The sequence below is a fragment of the Lutra lutra genome, chromosome 3 (genome assembly GCF_902655055.1).
Source record: "Lutra lutra chromosome 3, mLutLut1.2, whole genome shotgun sequence".
In the NCBI taxonomy this organism is placed as follows: domain Eukaryota; kingdom Metazoa; phylum Chordata; class Mammalia; order Carnivora; family Mustelidae; genus Lutra; species Lutra lutra.
In genome coordinates, this window is record NC_062280.1 from 88872448 (window position 1) to 88894133 (window position 21686).

General features: G+C 35.1%; 1 protein-coding gene across 7 annotated transcripts in view; it reads right to left on the minus strand.

The window, feature by feature from the left end:
- The window catches only part of KYNU (kynureninase), a 131755-nt gene that overhangs the window by 13790 nt on the left and 96279 nt on the right, over nucleotides 1-21686 (minus strand). For all 7 annotated transcript variants that reach the window (XM_047722468.1, XM_047722467.1, XM_047722472.1 and 4 more), the window contains 2 exons: nucleotides 2755-2807; nucleotides 602-687 (listed from right to left, as the gene is read on the minus strand). In XM_047722468.1, the coding sequence (XP_047578424.1) occupies nucleotides 602-687; nucleotides 2755-2807 (139 nt within the window). The remainder of the gene's footprint in view (nucleotides 1-601; nucleotides 688-2754; nucleotides 2808-21686) is intronic.

The following is a 21686-nucleotide window of genomic DNA, read 5'->3' on the forward strand; positions in this document are numbered from 1 at the left end:
CTGAATAAGTAAATTAATGAAGAATTAAATATTGCATGGTTATTTTGTAATAGAGAGACAATGAGAAGATTGAACAATTTATTTAAGTTCATACAAATTCTAAGTGGAACTAAAAATACGTATTCCCTGGCTCAGTTCCAAAACATTTATCAAGTGTCAACATTTATTATGTGCCAAGCACAGTGCTAAGGCTGGGGATAGAAATAAAAGATGGCAATTAGGCTACAGTCACTGTCCTGAAGGAGAACACTGGCCTTTGATCACTGTTTATACACAGTGCACATTAATCTTGCTGTTTAGCAGAGATGGTCCTACGACAGGTCACAGTCAAGTAAAGACATTGGTCAAGATGTGCGAAGTTGAAAGGGCACCTGGGTGGCTCAGTGGGTTAAGGCCTCTGCCTTCGGCTTGGGTCATGATCAGAGTCCTGGGATCGAGCCCCCGCATCGGGCTCTCTGCTCAGCAGGGAACCTGCTTACTCTTCTCTCTCTCTGCCTGCCTCTCTGCCTGCTTGTGATCTCTCTCTCTGTCAAATAAATAAATAAATAAATAAATCTTAAAAAAATATAGGATGTGTGAAGTTGAAGCATAGATCACTTACCTCTAAACTAGCATGTAAGGAGCAGACCAACAAAATGGGAGGGTTTGAAATTCGAAATCCACTGACCCCAGGGATTAACTGTAGTTCTGAAAAATGAACATCATGTCATTTTTTTAATACAATGTACCTTAAAAAATGTCCTCTGTGGGTTTTTTTTTTTTTTAATGACACTGAGGTAGTAGAAAGAAAGAGTAATATTTAAAACCTTTTATTACTAAGCTTTCTGAGGTATTTAAAAGAAACTCCATGGACCTAAAATAGTGGCATATTTCCCCTTCACCTGCAACGTCTGTCTCCCCTGCCCCCATTTTTGTAGTAGCCTACCAAATCCTAGAGCTCTTAGACCATAAAAATGATCTTTTGTACTCTGAACCACATCCTCTGTCTTCCCACTCCCAAATCAGCATTCCTTATTCTGCCCATGCTTTGCTTTTTCTACTAGAAAACCATGTCAAGATTTTAATGGTTTGTAATTGTAATGCCATCCAAAGGCAGAAATATGATTGAAATGACCTAGGAAGGTGACTTTTAGCACTAAGATTATTAGGTCATTTGGCTTCTACTAGGGGAGGACGAAGGCTTTTGAAAAAATGATTTAAGGGGCGCCTGGGTGGCTCAATGGGTTAAGCCTCTGCCTTGGGCTCAGGTCGTGATCTCAGGGTTCTGGGATTGAGCCCCGCGTCGGGCTCTCTGCCGGGCGGGGAGCCTGCTTCCCCCTCTCTCTCTGCCTGCCTCTCTGCCTACTTGTGATCTCTGTCTGTCAAATAAATAAATAAATTCTTTTAAAAAAATGATTTAAGTATGATATATTTATAAGGTAAATTAATAACAGATATTATCCTAATTAGAATCAATTAGATTGAATAGTAGCCGATCAAGTGCAATAGAGTTAAGATTGTTAGTTGGGGATCGAGTTAAAGCTAAGACTGACTTAAAGAGCATTATAACGTATTCTAGGTCTTTAGAGACATGTCTAATCCAGGGCTAAATAAACTATGTCCTGGGGACCAAATCTGGCCCTCGACTTGTTTTTTAAACAAAGTTTCATTGGAACATAGCCACATTCACTCATTTATGTCTATGACCATGTTAGAAGTACAATGGCAGAACTGAGTATTTGCCAGAGAGACAACATAGCTACAAAAGGTTAAAAGATCTCATCTTTGGCCCTTCAGAGAGAGACTTTGCCCACTCCTGATACAGTCCAATTCTCTCGTTTACAGATAAGAAAACCATCACAAAAGATTTAAGTAACTGGCATAACCACAGAGCTAATTATTCCAGCAGCCAGGATAAAATACAGGTTTCTTGATTTGAATGAAAGAGCCCGACTTAATCATTTGTATCTTGATTTTTGCAAATGTGAATTTATTTAAAATAGTTAATTCAGGTTGGTAGCAGTCTGAAGGGTCAAATTGAACTGAAACTCTCAAAACATTTAGGAAGCTTTCTGTCTCTGACGTGACTGAAGAATAGAGTCAGTCACTCAGGAAAAAGTAGGGCAGTGTGGCAGCACGCCACACATGGTGTACTTTTATTTCTACCTGCTGGGGTTCAACTGCTATTGTTTGGTGTGTGGCAAAAGCCACAAAAGGAAAAACTGACAAAAGAGAGCTAAAAACGAATGTTTATTTGATAGCACTATTATGTACGTGCTACTTGGTTTACAGCTTTGAACCTGTCTCACTCTCCCATCAGACCCCGAGAGACACAGATTTTATTATTCACATTAGATATGCGAGAAGGAAAACAAAAAACCCAAGATGATGTAATTTGTGCAGCATCACAAAACGATTAAGCAGCAAAGTGGGATTGACACCTGTCTCTCCGGGTCTGACTATAAGCAAAACATTCCTTTCTGTCCTCACTGCCTGGTGTTTTGGGTCCTCAGTGTTGATGAGATCTCAGTCCTGTACATTACATTTCCCTTCCACTTATCTCCCGACAAAGGGATAGACTCAAATTCATGCTAAAATCTACAAACACTTAGTCTTACACTCTGGAAATGTCATTTCTTATTTTAAGAATTCTCAGTGGCATTTTCAAAGTGCACTCTCCATGAGGCATGTACATTACATATCATACGAAGACAGATGAAAATTGAAATAAAGGTAAAATGAAATGACTTGGGAAGTGAAACTGAATACACTTACTGTTATCCATCTTAAATCGGGTGCTGAGTTCATGGCCAAACCATCCCACTAACCTAAAACGTAAATAGCAACATCAGATATTTTGATCTATAAAAATAACTGCAATTAACACAGGAATCTGGGGCCTGCATACCAAAATCATTTGTGATGCAAGTCATCAAATATTTAAGCATATACATGTTAGACGATATCACAAGGCAATTAATATTTATAACCTTATCAAGAATGAGGATAAAAATCAATTTTATTCTTATTACTAGTTATATTATTTTTGTGATGTTAAATCATCTGAAAATCTGTATTTAAGGATCTTTTTCTTATTTAAAGTGAAGAAAATGTTGACCTTTTATTTCGATTTTAAAACGAATGTGTAAGGTCAAAAAGAAAAAGCAATTAATGCAATATTTTTCACAATAGGCTCCTTAATGAGAAATGGTGTTAGAATAACCTATATAACTGTGCAAAAATTTTTGAATAACTTTCTAAGGAAATTGACTCATGTCATATTTCAGTGAGATTAACAAATAAATAGCATGAAGTCATATAAATGTGTGTGTGTGCATATTAGAGGAAAAGAATTATAACTTAAAGAAAAATATAAAATTTGAGAAATAGAAACTCAATATTTCTGGTACTATGTTCTGTCTAAAGAAATTTTTGGCTTTAATACTGCCAAAATAAAAATTTCAAAGGCACTTTGTTAGAATTGGGCAAAATATTTTTCAGTTTATGTAGAATGTATGAGTGAAAATAATAAATTTTGAAACAGAAGACTCTAATGGTCAGTGTGTTGTATCTAATACTATTAGCATACTTAATGTGCACAGGACCAGTGAATGAAGCATCAAGGAGGCCAATGGAACATGACAGAAAATATAAAAACAAGGGTGCCTGGGTGGCTCAGTCAGTTAAGACTCCTGGATTTGGCTGAGGTCATGATTTTGGGATTATGAGATTAAGCCCCTAGTTGGGTTTCACTCAGTGCAGAGTCCGTTTGAGCTTCTCTGCCTCTCCCACTCTCTCTGCCCCTCTCCCTGCTCGCATGTGCTCTTTCGTGCTCTCCAATAAATATATAAAATCTTTTTTAAAAAATGAAAAAATATAAGATCAGTTCTCAGATCCTGTAACAATTTAGTGAGTTATAACTGTCACATTGCAAAAAATACAAGGGTAAAGAAAAGATATACACATATTTATACGGTTTTGAAAAGAAAAATTTCTGACTATAAAATCAAAAGGAAATACAGAGGCAAATATCGATAGACCTAAATATTTAAAATACTATGCTGAAAAGACAGACACAAAAAACAAACCAATGATGGGGAGAAGACTGCTACTTGGCACCTATCAGTTTTCACCCAGTTTTTCATCAGAGAAGGGGCAATGCCTCTGAAGCTACCCAGCCATTATAAAAGGAGAAATGTAAATGTCCCACAAATTCAGAAAAAAAAAAGGCTCAATCTCAGTAACAATTTTTAAAATGTGAAGTATCATAAAAATGAGACCATACTTCATGTATCAAATTGGCAAAATCATTTTAAAAAAATGAGGCCTATTTTCATCAAAGATTCAAAGAAAAAGAAATGAGTCCTTTGTCTTTTTTTTTTCTTTTTTTGAGATTTTATTTATTTATTTGTCAGGGAGAGAGGGCATAAGCAGCGGGGAGGGAGAAATAGACTCCCTGCTAAACAGGGAGCCTGACATTTGATTCAATCCCAGGACCTTGGGATCATAACCTGAGCTGAAGGCAGTGGCTTCACCGACTGAGCCACTCAGGAGTCTCATGAGTACTTTGTCTAATCATGAGAATAATAAGTAAAAAAACCTATCAAAAGTACAGTTTGAGAATTTATATGAAAAATACGTGTAATTTCCTGTCCCAGGACTTTTACTCTTTCCAATTTATTCAAAAGACTATTTGGATTACAGTATTCAGAGTACCTTAAGATTTATGTACTAGGACCTGAGTACAATACTATTTACAATGTCAATAGCTGATAAAATTAATTATACTACTTTCATACAATGGAATACTACTGAAGCCATTATAAAAATCCTATTTAAAAGAATATATATTCAAAAAGGATAAAATGGAGATCACAATATTTAGAATATTATTCTAATTTTAGAATAAAAATATGAAAAAGCCAATAAAACATAATTCATTTATATTTAACTCTGGTCAAAATGTTAAAATCTTTTATTTGTTTTATTCTTATCTATATCAGAATTTTCTGGAGAGCATGTATTGTTGTTGCATCAGAAAAAAATCTATAATTAAAATTTTATAACCCATATTCATTAGTTCAAACTTTAATTCTAAAAATTAGCTTATTTTGTATACTCTGAATATATATATACATATATTTCTATATATACATATACACATACATATATTTTTCTATATATATAAATTTTATATCTAGAATTAGTTAGCAAAAGTTGATTATAGATAATTAATGCTTTTACCCTTTGAAGTATCACATGGCTTCCCTTTTCTTGAAGGGAAAAATTCATAGCCTATTAGTCCAAGCATAACTTCCAAACCTTAGTTTTAGTGTTTCTTTTCTCATTTCAGGTGATTCATCCTCAAAACCTGTCAAACACCCCTCTCCACCTACCCGAAGACCACAGTTTCTCTGGCTGAAATGCTTACATGGGTAGAAACTGAAACTGTGTAAGAGCAATGGAAGAAAAGAACCAGGGCACAGCAGCAGAAGTCCAAGTGATGTAACACTTGAAGAGGTTCCAGGAAATTTTCAGGAAATTCCTCTACTTTCTGAAGAGAAGGCCAAATTTTCTTATTTTAATTTCAAAAGCTACTCCCTTGATAAAATCCTAAGTAAAATACAGGGGTGAGCAGGATCATTTTCAGAATGGCTGTTATATTAAAAAGGAAAAGACATTTTTATATAAAGAAACAAGAGGAGCCCTAACAGTTGGAAGTAGTCAGAGAATGAGATAGCTGAAAGGCTACCCTGTTCCTTTCCCCTTCCAGTTCAGGTGTCTTCCCAGATTGCTGATCCAAGAAAATTCAACTCATTCAGTGAAGACCCCTGAAAGAAAGAACTGGGTACTGCAGTCACAAAGATTTACAAGAAAAATGTAAAAGTAGAGAAATCTACATACACACACACAAAAACATTCACCAGGAAAAGGTTGCCAGAAAACTGATGGAACATAAAAAGCAAGGAGTTAAGTAAATCAAGCAACAGAAACTTAATGAAGTAATATTTCATACAATGCAAAACTACCCAGTAGAAATGCAGGAATAGGACTTGTATAGCTTGACAACAGGAGGGGTGAACAAAAGCTTGCAGAAATCAAGAAAAAATCAGGAAAGAAAAATAAAACACATAAAAGAAATAAAGAGTTTGGGAAGAACGCAAGGAAGTTAGGAAACTAGAAAAGACACCCGGGTCAGAGGACAGCTGTGAGAAAAAATAAACCAAAGGGAAAAAAAAAAAAAAAAAAAAAAGGAAGAAAGAAAGAAAAAAGATTTAAAAGAGTCAAGAGAGAATGTTATAATAAGCAAAGTTGTTGTGTCATAACCAAAAAGAATTTCCAAAGACAAGCAAAAAATAAAAAAAAAACAGAAAAAACTTTTTTTAAAAAGTTGTAATTCAAGACGACTGAATAAAAAATGACTTGAATCAGGTATATTGAAAAAAATGCAACACTGAGTGAATTGAGGAGGATAACCAAGAGTGGTTTTATTTATTTTATTTAAAGTTTGTTAAGGTTATTGGATTTTAAACATGAAGGAAAAAAATGGGATTCCAGGCAAAAATGGTGAGGACAGAATAAAGGAAAAAAAAAAACATTAGATTTGTCTCAAATTTATCAAATGCAACCATTCAATGATGAGGATAATGTAAAAATATCTATATAATATCCCCCACCATAGAAAAAAACATAATGCATGAATATTATGTGTGGATAAGTCAAATTGTATAAAGATTATGGTGTTGATCAAGCAAGAGATCAGCTAGTATTTTGCCATGAATTTTTTTCTTCTGTTTTGATTTTTTGTTTCAAATTTTTATTTCAATTCCAGTAAGTTAACATATAATGTAATACTGGTTTCAGGAGTAGAATTTAGTGGTTCATCACATATATGTAACACCCAGTGTTCATTATAACAAGGGCACTCGTTAATGTCCCTTTAGCCCATCCCCACCCTCAATTTGTTCTCTATTGCTGAGTCTTTTATGGTTGCTTCCCTCTTTTTTTTTCCTTCCCATATGTTTATCTGCTTTGCTTCTTAAATTCCACATATGAGTGAAATCATATGGCATTTGTCTTTCTCAGACTGACATATTTTGTTTAGTATAATACAATCTAGTTTCATCTACATTGTTGCAAATGGTAAGATTTGATTCTTTTTGATGGCTGAGTAATATTCCATACATACAAATACACACACAGACACACACCACATCTTTATCCACTCATCAGTCAATAGACATCTGGGCTCCTCCCATAGTTTGGCTATTGTTAATAATGCTGCTATAAACATCGGAGTGCATGTGCCTCTTTGATCCCATGAATGCTTCATAAAAATCTACATGGGGGTAATTAAGTTAGCCAAGAGATGCCTGAGGACATTATGACAAAAGGTATGTGGTGACTTTCAAATGCATTTAATTATAGGACTAGAATTAAAGAAATGTAGAAATGAAGGTGACAAAACATAATGAAAGAGAATGTTGTATGACAATGTGAAAGTGGGTAACTGGCAAAATGGGGGTAATAAAGTAATTTCATTGATCATCTATACTTAAACTTGATAAATAACAGAAGTATAATCAGATCTAAGAATATCACTAAACACCAAGAAAGTCAAAACAGACTAATTTGGGCAGAAAGAAAGGAAACCTGATAAATCTTTTATTGGTTGTGGAAGGGAACTAATAGAAGAAAACAGGAAAGACTACAATTTTTAACTAAAATATGAACATTGGGGAGGGTATGCGCTATGGTGAGCGCTGTGACTTGTAAGACTGATGAATCACAGACCAGCACTCCTGAAACAAATAATACATTCTATGTTAATTAATTCAAAAGATCTTTAAAAATATAAAATATCAGAACTATTTGCTGAAAAGCAATGAACAAAAAAGCAAAACGTATCTCGTGTTCGAAGACTAAGAAGATCTAAAAACAGAAAAAATGACACTGAATGGAACTGAATTAAGACCAGACACAGTCATCAAACAATAAATCAAAGAGAATCTGTTTAAATGAGTGATTCAGAAAAAAAACACACTAAAAGAGTGAGCACAAATGTAAGTGGCAAATGCAAAAATAAAGCATGGGTGGATGCAGTCTTACATCAGACAAGATGAAATTCAGACCAAAAAGAATTAAATGGTTTTATAATGCTGATGAATATAATCACAATAAGACAAAACAATTATGAATTTCTATTTAAGAGGTAAATCAAGTAAACAAAATATCAAGTAAGAGGTAAATCTAATTGATGTTGAATACTTATCCCTGAAATAAAGATTGTAGCTTTTTGAAAAGTGCTCATAAAATACTGACTAAAATTAACTACAAAATAATGTAATATTTCCTAAGTGGATATATTGCTGACTATGTCTTCTGATTACAATCCAATAAAATTAGAAATTATTAAGAAACTTAAAAACAAAAACAAAAACCAAGAAGACTCAATTACTTGGTAAGTTAAAAATTACTCAATTACTTGGGAAGTCATCTCAAATTATTATTATTATTTTTAATATTTTATTTATTTATTTGACAGAGAGAAATCACAAGTAGGCAGGCAGAGAGAGAGAGGAGGAAGCAGGCTTCCCGCTGAGCAGAAAGCCCGATGTGGGGCTCGAACCCAGGACCTGGGATCATGACCTGAGCCGAAGGCAGCGGCTTAACCCACTGAGCCACCCAGGCGCCCCTTTCTCAAATTATTTTTATGATCAAACTGAAATGGTAGAATTTCCTTAAGAATAATGAAAACACTATAGATCAGTATCTTTGGGTATTGCTAGAATAGTGCATAGAGAAAAATTCACAGCTTTAGATGTCAGATCAATAGAAAACATTTTTTAAATGAAAGAAAATAAATCAATCATAAGACTAAAAATTCACACAGAAGAAAATAAACTAAAATAAAGCTATAATACACAATGTATAAAGATAAAAGTTGGAATTATTGGTTAGAAAACACAAAGTAAGTTACAATGATATATAAATAAACAATCCGTTTTGGTGAGAGTGAAAGATATCAATGAATTGAGAAAACACAAGACAAATGTAGCTATAAAAAATAAAACGTTACGGGGAGGAATAAACACAAAATAGGGAAAAGAAAGAGCATCAAAATAGACTGCTAAAATCAGTTTGATTTTATTTCATCTTTTCTTTTTAAGATTTATTTATTTGACAGAAAGTGAGACAGGGAGGGCAACAGAGAGCGAGCATGAGCAGGGGAAGGGCAGAGGGAGAAGGAGGCTCCCCGCTGAGTAGGAGCCCAAACATGGTCTTGATCCAAGAACACCAGGATCATGACCTCAGTGGGAAGGTAGATGCTTAACTGACTAAACCATCCAGGCACCGGTAAAGTCAGTTTCAAAACCTAAAATTAAAATGGATAATTTTCTAGGTGAATTTATTTATCCCAACTAATTCCAGCAAAGAAAAAAATATCAAAGCCTGTAGGTTTTAATAAAAGAAATAAAGAAACCTCTCAAATACCTAAAATTCCAAAAAGAAGGTGATCACACAGGGAAATTCTGCCACTTTTCAGAGTAAATAATTCCAAGGTTATTTAAACTACTTCAGAGCATAAAAAACAGAATAAGTAGCAAAAAAAAAAAAAAAAAAAAAAAAAAAAAGGGAAAGAAAGAAAGGAGTATAGAAAAAGTCACACTTTTTTGGGAACAAACATAACATTAATATCAAACCAGGTCAGAATTGCATACATTAAAAAAAAAGCACAAGCCAATCTGACTTAAGAATATTAATACAAAAATCATAAACAGATTCAAACACATTAAAATAATGTGTTATGAAGAGTGTGATTTATTTAAGAAATGCAAAAACAGTTTTATATTAGCAAATTTATTAATATACAATTTATTGTATTAATAAAGGTAAAAAGACAATCATAGGATCACCTCTATAGGCCCTAAAAGAAATTTTGAAAATTCTTCACCTGCTGTTAATTAAAAGAAAATTAAAATGAAACAAAATAGTAGTAAGACAACATTTATTGCAATGAAATATATTTTTGTCAGCCTAAAAGTCAAATTTGCACTTAATGGAGAGCACTAAACATGCTTTCAATTAATACAAAGATTTTGCTGGGACGCCTGGGTGGCATCTGGCCTTTGGCTCAGGTCATGATCTCAAGGTCCTGGGATCTGCATTGGGTTCCCCGCTCAGCAGGAAGTCTGTTTCTCCCTCTCCCTCTGCTCTTCCCTCCCTCTTCTGTCAAATAAATAAATAAAATGTTTACAATAAAAAATCCTCCTCTTTCTCTCAAATAAATAAAATCTTTACAATAAAAAATACTAAGACTTCGCAGTTATAAAAATTGGAAATGAGTAAGTAAAGTATGACTACTTTCAAATTATAGGATTTTGTACCAGTATGAACAAAAATATTATTTAGTATGGTAGTTTGGCACAAAGTTAATATGATAAATATCCAAAATCTAAAATGGCATCAAATGAATACAGTACCAAGAAATGTTCCAGACTTACACAAGGTAAAGTTTAAAACACTCCTGAATCCGAACAACAAGAAAGATTTGAATAATATTCCACAAAAAGAAAAAAATTAATGCTCCTCAAGTTAATGTGCAGATTTAGATGATCCCAGCAAAAAACACAAAAGATTTTATTTTATTTTTTAACTGGATACTAGATAAGCCAATGCTAATGCTATATGGAAAAAAAATCATAGTAAGAAAAGCAATGAAGTCGAATATTTCTATAAAATATTGCTATATTACAAAACTTCAGAATAAAAACAACATGGTACAGTGTTAACAAATCAATTAATATGCAATTTGCTACATTTAAAAAGCTAAAGAGAAAGTCATAGGGTTATCTCCATAGACTCATGAATCATAAGAGAAAATCCTATCAAACAATCTGTTTAAAAAAAATCATTTGTAACTCATGTCACAAGGTTAGTTAATCCTCTTAGTATAAAAATATCTAGAGACCAATAATATAAAAAATAACCCAAGAAAAATGACCAGAAGATCTGAATTGATCACATAGAAAATGAAAATGCCTCTTAAATGTTAAAAATACCTCTCCATTTACTAAAGATAAGAAAAATACAAATTAAAACTACACTGAGATACCACTGTTCACCTCTTAGATTGATTAAAATTTAAAACATATCATATATTCTCCTGGTATTAACATGGGTGATGAGTAACTCATGTATTATTGTGGGGTGTAAACTGATGCACCCCTGCCCCCGGAGAACAAATGAATAACAGCTATAAAAGTTATAAATACATATACCCTCCAACCTAACAAATTCAATTCTGGGAATTTGTTCACCAGAACTTGTACAGGTATGAGGTGAATAGTGCAATAGTCACCGCATCCTTTTCAGCAACAGTTGAAGATTGAAAAGAACCTAAAATTCCTTCAATATTAGGTTGGTTTCATAAATCATGGTAAATCTATGTAATAAAATGTCATGTAATTGTTAAATTAAAAGTGAACAAGGAAGACTTCCATGTCCTGAAACGGGAATGATTATAAGCGACAGGAAACAAACAGAAGGTGTAGAATAGAATGTAGAGTATCTTCCGTGTGTACTGAATACTTGCTGATTTCTATTTTTATTTTTCTCCCCCAACTAGAACGTAAGCTGATCAGATCAGGGACTTGCCTCTCACGACTTGTAGATGAGTGTATGTAAGGAGGGTGATATAATGTGTGATTAAGCAGTCAGTAAGTGAAGCACTGATTAAGGCAGCTGAACCTGCGCGGTGATGGTCAGGGAGACTTTGCAGAGGAAGCTGAGTAGAAGAAAGAATATTTTGGCAAAAGAGGAAGGACTCTTCCAGGTGGTCAAAGTAGCATGTGCAAGACCAGAGCTATGAGAAGACAAGGTTCTTTGGGATTCAAGTGACTTTCCAATGGCAGACTACTCCAGGTTATACAATGGACAATTATCCCCACCATTTGAGATGTAACCATAATGTACTGAAGAGGTATTATCTGAAATTTATTCAACATTTTAAAAACTTGCTTTTCTTTCCACTTTTAAAATCCCTCATTTAAAAACAGGAACCAAACTGTAAAAGGATCATTATCTGAAGTTATTATTTCTAGTGGTTAGAATACAAGGCAGAACTTTCTCAAATCTAATGTAAATATTAGCTCACATAACAACAGTTTGAACTCCATTCACAGGATAAACTGAGAGAAAATAAATTTTATGATACAATTGTTTATATGAGATTCTGAAGTTTATTGTAATGGATATTTACTTCGAGAAGCATTAAGCATTGATTTAAAAGACTCTTATAACAAAATACCTGAGATTTTTCTCAAAATGATTATGAAATCCATACACACTGAGAAAAACCTCAACTTATGTTGTACAGTAGAAGAAAAGAATAATTTAATAATCCTATTAAATATAAGGAGGTTATTTTTCTTTTTTTTATAAAGATTTTATTTATTTATTTGACACAGAGAGAGAGAGATCACGAGTAGGCAGAGAAGCAGGCAGAGAGAGAGGGGGAAGCAGGCTCCCTGCAGAGCAGAGAGCCCGATGCGGGGCTCGATCCCAGGACCCTGGGATCATGACCTGAGCCGATGGCAGAGGCTTAACCCACTGAGCCACCCAGGCGCCCCAAGGAGGTTATTTTTCTAAATGACGTACGTATTCACATACTGAAAGATGTATCAATGACACAGCAGAATTTTAATTATGGCTGCAGCTGAGATTTAGCCTCAGTTATGAAAAACATATTTCAACTGAAATAATCATTAACTGTGAGATTTCACATGATGGTAATGAATTTAATATTTTACCTACATTGATGCCCGCTTTTACTTTTAAAAGCCTCAGGCAAGCTTTATTTTTAAAAGTTCACTTGCCAGGAGCACCTGGCTGGCTCAGTCTGTTGAGGGGCTGACTCTCAATTTTGGCTCAGGTCATGATCTCAGTCAGGGTCATGGGATCAAGGCACAAGGCAGGCTCCCCGCTTGAGATTCTCCTCCTTCCTCACCTGCTGCCCCTCCTGACCCCTGTGCTCGCCTGTGCTCTCTGTGTCTCAAATAAATAAATAAATATATAAATAAATCTTTTTAAAAAGTTCACTTGCCAAAATATTTCAATACAGTAAGTTTTGAGAGCACAGTATATTCCACAACAGGTTGGCATTTAGACTTACAGCTGAACGACAGATTTTGTTTGAATGGTCTAAAGAGAAGAAGTAAAGGGGACAGGATATATTCACAATGCAGAAAATAGGAAAGGCAATGCCTCAGTTTTCACAAGACCATTTATGTGGCATTACACTAAATACACTAAATTCAATTCAAGCCACTGAGTTTAGTTCAGAGTCCACTGATGAATTTCTCATTGTCTGAAGTTGACATTCTTTCTAAACGACACTATTCACTATTACTAAAATCCGAATTTCCAATTTTATATGATTTATTCCAGTACATCCCAAAATGTCTTGTTTTGAAGGGAGATATTTTAAATGGTCTCATTTATGTGCTCAAAAATCTATGACTATATTTCAGTGATCCTGCATATTGCCAATGTTTATCTCATAAACAAAACAAAATAAAGAAAACAGTGGGGAAACCTACTTAGGAAGTAAGAAGGAATATTCTACACATATGTAAATGAACAAATACCTAAACTTACATTTAATATGTCACTGTGCCTTGGGGAACATGAGAAAGTTTAAGAGTGTCAGGAGGTTACTGTTCTTTAGTCACTGGTCACGAAATCTCTAGCATCGGAAAACTGGTCAGATTTTCAGTTGCACACATTGACGCTGTGAATCATCATCACATACCAATTCATTCTGTCCGGCTCACTGAGTATTTCGCGTGATGTCCCCAATAGGTGGTGTGTCCTCCACCCCTAGCACACACAGATTATGTGGGCTCATTTCCTCCCACCTCCACTGTCCACTCTTATTTTTTCTTTTTGTACTATGCCGGTCAATTTTAAATGAATTGATTTTTTAATTTTAATTTTTATTTTTTTTTAAAGATTTTATTTATTTATTTGTCAGAGAGAGAGAGAGAGAGAGCAAGCACAGGCAGACAGAGTGGCAGGCAGAGGCAGAGGGAGAAGCAGGCTCCCCACAGAACGAGGAGCCCGATGTGGGACTCGATCCCAGGACACTGGGATCATGACCTGAGCCGAAGGCAGCGGCTTAACCCACTGAGCCACCCAGGCGTCCCGATTTTTTTATTTTTAAAGATTATTTATTTACTTGTTCCCTCTCTCACAGTGGCTCTGTCACAAAAATAAAATCTTTTAAAAAATTAAAATAGTTATTTACCCACCAAAATTTATGACCTGATGATATTTACATATATAACTTTAAAGAATTATCAAATTTCTGATGGTAACTATAATCAATAATAAAAGTAAAAGTATACTTATCAAAGTTCTGAAATTTTTTTGTTTTAAGATTTATTTGAGAGAGCGAGCAAGTGAGAGAGGGAGAGAGAGCATGAGTTGGTGGGGAGGGGCAGTGGGACAGGGAGAAGCAAGCTCTCTGCTGAGCAGAGATCCAGATATGGGGCTCAGTCCCAGGACCCTGAGATCATGGCTTGAGCCAAAGGCAGACACTTAACCAACTGAGCTAACCAGGTGCCCCCTGAAATGTTTTTATGTTAAATATCAGAATCAGAACCCATCTTAATTTGAACACGTAATTGAGCTATATTAGTGAGTTAAATTGACTGGGAAAGCAAAACCACTATATAAAGTAGTTGTTTATATGTGAGGTCCTTACGTTTTCTGTGATGTGTATTTATTGAAAGCCCATTCTTTTAACAGTATAGAATTGTCATAGGTACTGAGGGGACTCACTCTCACTGAGGCTCAGATTATATTTGCAGAAAAAGGAGGACTTAGGGAAGAAGTTCTAGCCTGAATGAATTAGAACCACTTACCATCCTTTAGAACAGAGGCACTGACTATTTCATTTGTTTTTAGCATTTGAAAGGTAAGAAAAATGCTAGTTTGTTAGAGAATCATTTCTTCTGTAGTTAAACGTATCAAAAAATAACATATTACACGAAATGCTTTCTATGGAAACATTCAGAATTTACCTCTTTGCATTTTCATTTTTAAAAATCTGAAGGCAAATATAGTGTCTATGAGACACGCCATGAAAGTTAGGGCAACATGTCTTTTTTCCAGTCCTTTTCAATGGGATCAAAATAAAAATTGGGAGAACCTTTCAATATGTTTTTCCTATTTAGGAACTTTTCTTTCATTCTTGTGTGTTTTCTAAAGGACTAGGTATTGTCATTTCTGCTTGTGGAGTGATATTAAAAATTCAAGAGCATGAGTTATGATGGTTGCTGGGAGTATCTGAGAGCAACATCAAAGACCCAGTGTGCGAACATGGTATCACAGGAGGAATGATAGGTTGTGCTTGCAAGTACTGATGATATGTTCATAACCTAAATGTGAAAGAAACAAGTGACTACATGAAGGGAAAAATGTGTTCTTCTTAGGGGAGAACAAACAAACAAACAAACAAAACTGATTCCATAACTGAGGTCAGGGCATCATGTTTGACACTCTTATTTACTGAATCTATAAAAAGCATTTTAACTTCATATCTGAAAAAGTTCAAAAAGGATATTATGATTGTTTCTAAATGGTCTGTCTCACTCCTTAATGATGATATGCTTCTTTTACATTTGCTTACTGAAGAGATTATATTTTGCTATGTAAGGGCTTAGTATGAAGGGAACCAGCCTCTAGACCCCATTGGAGATTCTAACTATTCCCCATTCATCACCCTTGGTCCCGGCACCCACATCACTCCTGAGTGGAAGTTATATAAGCCCACACTACCTTCCAGAGTGGTGTAGCTAATCAAATTATTGGTTCTTATGCCAACAGGAAATCTTATTCAAAAGACATGGTTTAATCAAGTTTTTCACAACAAACTTTTAACAAAAAAGGACCAAACCAAGACATGTTGGCTGGGAAATGGGCATGACAGTTTCACGTCATTTCACTTAACCTTTGCAATAACACTCTGAGGTAGGTATTATTTCCACACTTCCTTCTGAGAAAAGGAAGGATTACAGAGGTTGAGTGATTACCCAAAGGAACATAACTAAATAAGCCCATATCCTGCTCAGTATATATAAGCAGGAACCCTGACCCTAAGCAAGAACCTGTGGTTGAGATGGCATCAGCAGAAGGAAGTTGAAGAACAGGGTTCAGAGTATCTTAACAAGCCAATAGGCAAGTAGAAGCTGAGACAACCAGAGCAGGAGCTAAAATAGACATGGGTAACGTCAATGGTTTAATGAAGTTAGAGTAAAGTTGACACTTACTATTCGTGAGTTTACTTCTAACATTTCTGCTCCTAATTAAATTACCTTTTTTTTTAAGCTTATTAGAATCAATCAATGTATCTATCTATCTATCTATCTTTCTTTAAATCTTTTCAGCATTCCCCTGGCCCCATCCACCCACCCCCACACCCACAGGAGCCCCCCTCCAGGGAGGAGGGACAGCAAGTTTTTCTATATTTCACTCATTAATTCTTCACATGTAGTTAATGAGACACTTTGCTAGAAGGTACAGACAAGAGACAGTACAGTGAGCTAGAACAGAAATGGTCCTTGTCCACAGAGTTTAAAATCTACTGGGCCTGGCTGGAGGTAGGAACTAATTAAGTAGGTATTAATTCAACAAAAGGGTGGGTGGGTTCCTCCCATCCCTGCCTCCTGGTGTTCATGCCTTGTATCACCCCTTCCATTGTAACTGTGGGTGGACCTGTGAGTCTTCATGGAGAAGCAAGCATCCAGGGGACATACTGAGGTGGGACGAATTGACAGAAGGAAAATGGACTGGAGCCTAGATGTCTGATACAACCAACAGCTGAAGAAGACAGAGTTGCCAACATATTCCATTAGGAGTGAGATATTGAGTGGACTGAAATGCTGAAAGAAATAAAACCGTATGGGGCGCCTGGGTGGCTCAGTGGATTAAGCCGCTGCCTTCGGCTCAGGTCATGATCTCAGTGTCCTGGGATCGAGCCCCTCATCGGGCTCTCTGCTCAGCGGAGAGCCTGCTTCCTCCTCTCTCTGCCTGACTCTCTGCCTACTTGTGATCTCTCTCTCTGTCAAATAAATAAATAAAATCTTTAAAAAAAAAAAAAAGAAATGAAACCGTAGGCTCGGGAAGGTAAGTTCAGTTTCATCAACCTGAATTTTGAAGTTATTAAATGAAGGAAAGGAGAGTAAGAGAAGCAAAAGAAAAGAAAGTAACAGCTCTTCATAGAGGCTCTTCATAACTCCCCAACAATTAGTAGTAAATGGGATCAAAGTACACTAGAATAGGGAGATAATAATGTAACTTTCTACATAACACAGCACTACAGTCTGATTACGGATGAGACAGTAATGTCAATAACTTCAGTGATCAAAGCCATTACTTGAAGAAAATATTCATCAAAACAATTCCACAAATTATAAATACAAACTCTACTAGTTTTATGCCATGTAGCCATAAAAAAATGGCAGGTAGAGACAGTCCATGTAGTATGTGCATCAAAGTCCTGAGGCCATTAGTTGTGAACTATTTCAAACCATCACTGATTTTTCATATGCTGCTTTTCTTCCTTTGCATCTTTATTCTGATACAAAGTATCCATAATTACCATGTTCTTTTAATAATGGGGATATCTATTTTTAATCTTAATTAAATTCTAAATGTTAGTTCTTGGGGAAATGATTGCATAAAATTAATTGCTGTACACTTTCACTTGATAAAAAGAAATTTAATCATTCAAATGGGATATTACAACAAAAGAATGACATTTTTCTTATTAAAATTTATTTTTACCCATAACCCCTTGTGAAACAAGAAAGTATTGAGATTTCTTCTTTAATGTCTGACATTTTTCAGGTTATTCAATATTTTCATGAAAAACAACATCAGTGATATGTTTTTAATAGAAGATCCTATGCTACTGTAACTCTTAGCCTACTAACTAGATTAAACTTTTTTTTTAAAAGATTTTATTTATTTATTTGACAGATTGAGATCACAAGTAGGCAGAGAGGAAGGCAGAGAGAGAGAGGAGGAAGCAGGCTCCCTGCGGAGCAGAGAGTCCGATGTGGGGCTGGATCCCAGGACCCTGGAATCATGACCCGAGCCGAAGGCATAGGCTTTAACCCCCTGAGCCACCCAGGCGCCTACTAGATTAAACTTTTGAAAAAAATTGTTAATTTAAATAAAATGATAAAAGAATTCTATTTACCAAAATAATAGGTATGAGATAAAGTCTTTCCCTCATATTATCTTCCAACAGAACAATGTGAGCAGTGTAAATCCAGGTGACTGACTTCTCAACTAGTCTTGTAGAAATGGTCCAACAAGGGGCACCTGCGTGGCTCAGTCAGTTAAGCATCTACTTTCAGCTCAGGTCATGATCCCAGAGTCCTGGGATGGAGCCCCATGTTGGGACTCTCTGGTCAGCAGGGAGCCTGCTACCCTTCTCTCCCTCTTCTGTTCTCCCTGCTTGCTCTCTCTCTTTCTGTCAAATTAATTAATTAATTAAATAAATCTAAGAAAAAAAAATAATAATAAAAAGTAAACACCTACAAATGGTCCAACAAGTTTAACTTAGGGATGCATGTGTTTCTCCTGATTTAAGTTCCTATAATTGTTTAATATTGTAATTGTTTAATACTTCTTTTCAAAAGATTTTATTTATTTATTTGACAGAGATCACAAGTAGCCAGAGAGGGAGACAGAGAGATAGAGGGAGAAGCAGGCTCCCTGCCGAGCAGAAAGCCCAATGCGGGGCTCCATTCCAGGACCCCGGGACCATGACCGGAGCCGAAGGCAGAGGCCCAATGCACTGAGCCACCCAGGTGCCCCAATTGTTTACTACTTTTGAAAGCAACAGACACAAATGTTAACTGAACTTTCATTATGAGCCACTGCTCTAAGCAATTGCTTGATTTTTATAAAATAATCCTATGATTTAGATACTATCATTATCTTCACTATACAGATGAGGATACTGAGGTTTCAAGACTCTTGATAAATAGTCTAAAATAACACAAGTGATAGTTGTTGAAACATAAATGTACATTGAGACCCTTATGATCAAGAATATTCACAAGCAAATGCAAAAATCACCTGGGGTATATATTTTTTTAATCAATCAGAGATTCTATAAAAGCAATTATCCCCCAGATTACTTAAAAAAATGCACTTAGGTTTCTGAGTTGTCAGAAATATACAATATTTTTCTTGAAAACTTTTCTATATATATTTTTTTACTTTCTCTTTTTTTAATAATCTCTGTAATCAATTCCTCTTCTTCGAAGAGCACTGACTGAGGCATCTAATTTAGTAAACTTGGAAAAGCATATTGTTTGTATATCGCACGTTGAATTCTTTATAGACGGAATGGGGATTGTTTATAGTCAAATAAAGAAATGGTGATTTAAAAAAATTCATTCAAGCACAAAATAATCACAAAAAATCTAAGGGAAAGTTAAATTCATTTTAAGACCCCACCATATGGAGCATAGGAAAGACAAAATAAAATACAAAAGGAATGTAATCCAAATGAAATATTGGCATGAATTCTATAAAGCAAATATTCCAAAGCTAATGAAGTAAAGTTAAAAACCATTAAATTAGTTTATAAGTAGCTATTATCACATCAGGCTCATAAATCATTTCTACAAACTGAAATATGAACAATAACAATAAAGATGCAATCTCATTGCACTTGGACTAGAAATTTTAATCTTTTGCCACCAAAAACTAAAGATCAAGCAGGGAGTTCATTTACTTAGAATACATTAACAGAATTCTAAGAGAAGGTTTTGGAAGAGGTCTGATAAATAATAAAAAATAAAGGTTTTAATATGCTTTGTGTTCTTTGAACATCATAAATTTCCTAAAAGGAGTTTCAAATAGGTATTATCAAATGGAAAGCATCGCTTATTATAAAAACATTTTTGAGGCATGATATTCAAATTCAGTAAGAGAAGACCACCAGGGATCCACTGAATATGATTTTGGATGCTAAGAGTTATGAAATGAAATACCCAACTCGCCTTGATCTCCTTAGCAAGACTTTAATGGCAGAATCTCCAGTATGAATCCCTGAATATTTCATGCACTGAATTAATTTAACTTATTCCACAAACCCCTTACCTCTCCTTATCCTGTATCTCACCAAAACAACTTTTCCCTGTCTCCTTAATCTATGTTAAAAATGCAGTTCATCACTAGAGCAATTCAGCAAATGAGAAAATTACACCACAACCGGTTCTAAATAGTACATTTCCACAAAAGACTGCTTACATAATGTCCTTTAATTTGATAATTTATTACCATATATTTAATAATTTTAGTCTGTGTTTAGGAATATAAACCTGACTGAAGTTTTTTTTTTTTCCTCTTCCTTTTCCTCTTTCTCATCCTCTTTCCCAACCCCTCCCCCTTCACCTTCCTCATTCAGTCCCTTCCTCTTCCATCCCTAGCCTTCCTCTTTCTTTCTCTCAAAGTCATAACTGAAAACTAAATACAATAGTCTTACTGCTTTCATGGCCTCAAAACATGTTTTGAATCAAATTGTTAGGGCATTGCTAAAAAAAAAAAAACATGGAATATTTGGGGTACCGCATAATTGTTTATTCTTAGGAATCTGTAACAGCACCTGGGGATAAATTTGAATGCCTGTCATCTTATATCGTAATGCCCTGTATAACCTAAGCTCAAGTGAAAGTATATCACCTAAGATCCTCATCAAATAATTATATTTCACAGAATCAAAAAGTTCCACAAAAGTTGTTTTATTCAGAAGTAATGAGAAATTTATTCATTCAAATAGCTTTTATATATTTTTAATTTTCCTAATAAAATTTTGGCAGCTGAACTTTAAGAAATAGGCATATAGTAGTCCTTTATACTTGAGAAAAGGAAAGAGATGAGGTTATAGTCAAGTTTGTTACAAATCTGTCTGGACTTACCCCTACTTTACTGCATTCACCTACCGCAAAAGGGTGGAGGGGGATAAAGGTCACTGAAGTCATCGATATAGTTGACGACACCCATATTTCCATCAAACTGGTTTCAGTTTCTAACTTATCCCTAGAGGCAGTCCACCATATTCTGATGCATTTTTATTGTTTGACAATCAGAGTTTAAAAGCGAGAAGAAATCTTAGCAGATCCCTCATGCCTAATTATTTTTCCCCACAAGGAAAGCTGAAGAGACCTGAATTTGTTAACTTGTTCCATGTGAACAGCCAATGGCTTCCGTCTGTCTTTAAGATAAGAATTGAAATTCCTTATTTGGAATGCAAGGAACTCCATCTTCTGGTCTCCGACTGGGATGCAGGTAAAACCACCCTGCCTTGAACACTCTACCACTGCCTGTTCCCCTCCAGTCTCAGTAAGACTTGGGAGAATTTCTGCAGTCAGCTCAAGTATCCCCTCCTCAACAAAGGTTTCTCCAACCTCTCCTTCCTTTTGCTGGTCACATAGAAAGGACAGCAGGAGCTCATTCATATCTGTACACCCTTTGTACTGTGTACTGTATTGCCTACAGTAGATCTCAAGAAATACTTTTTTAGCTGATAAATGAAATAACTACATGACATTTAATTAATGATTTAGCATCCTTCTGCCCAAACATCCAATTAATCCTTCCCCTCTAACCACAAACTTTTT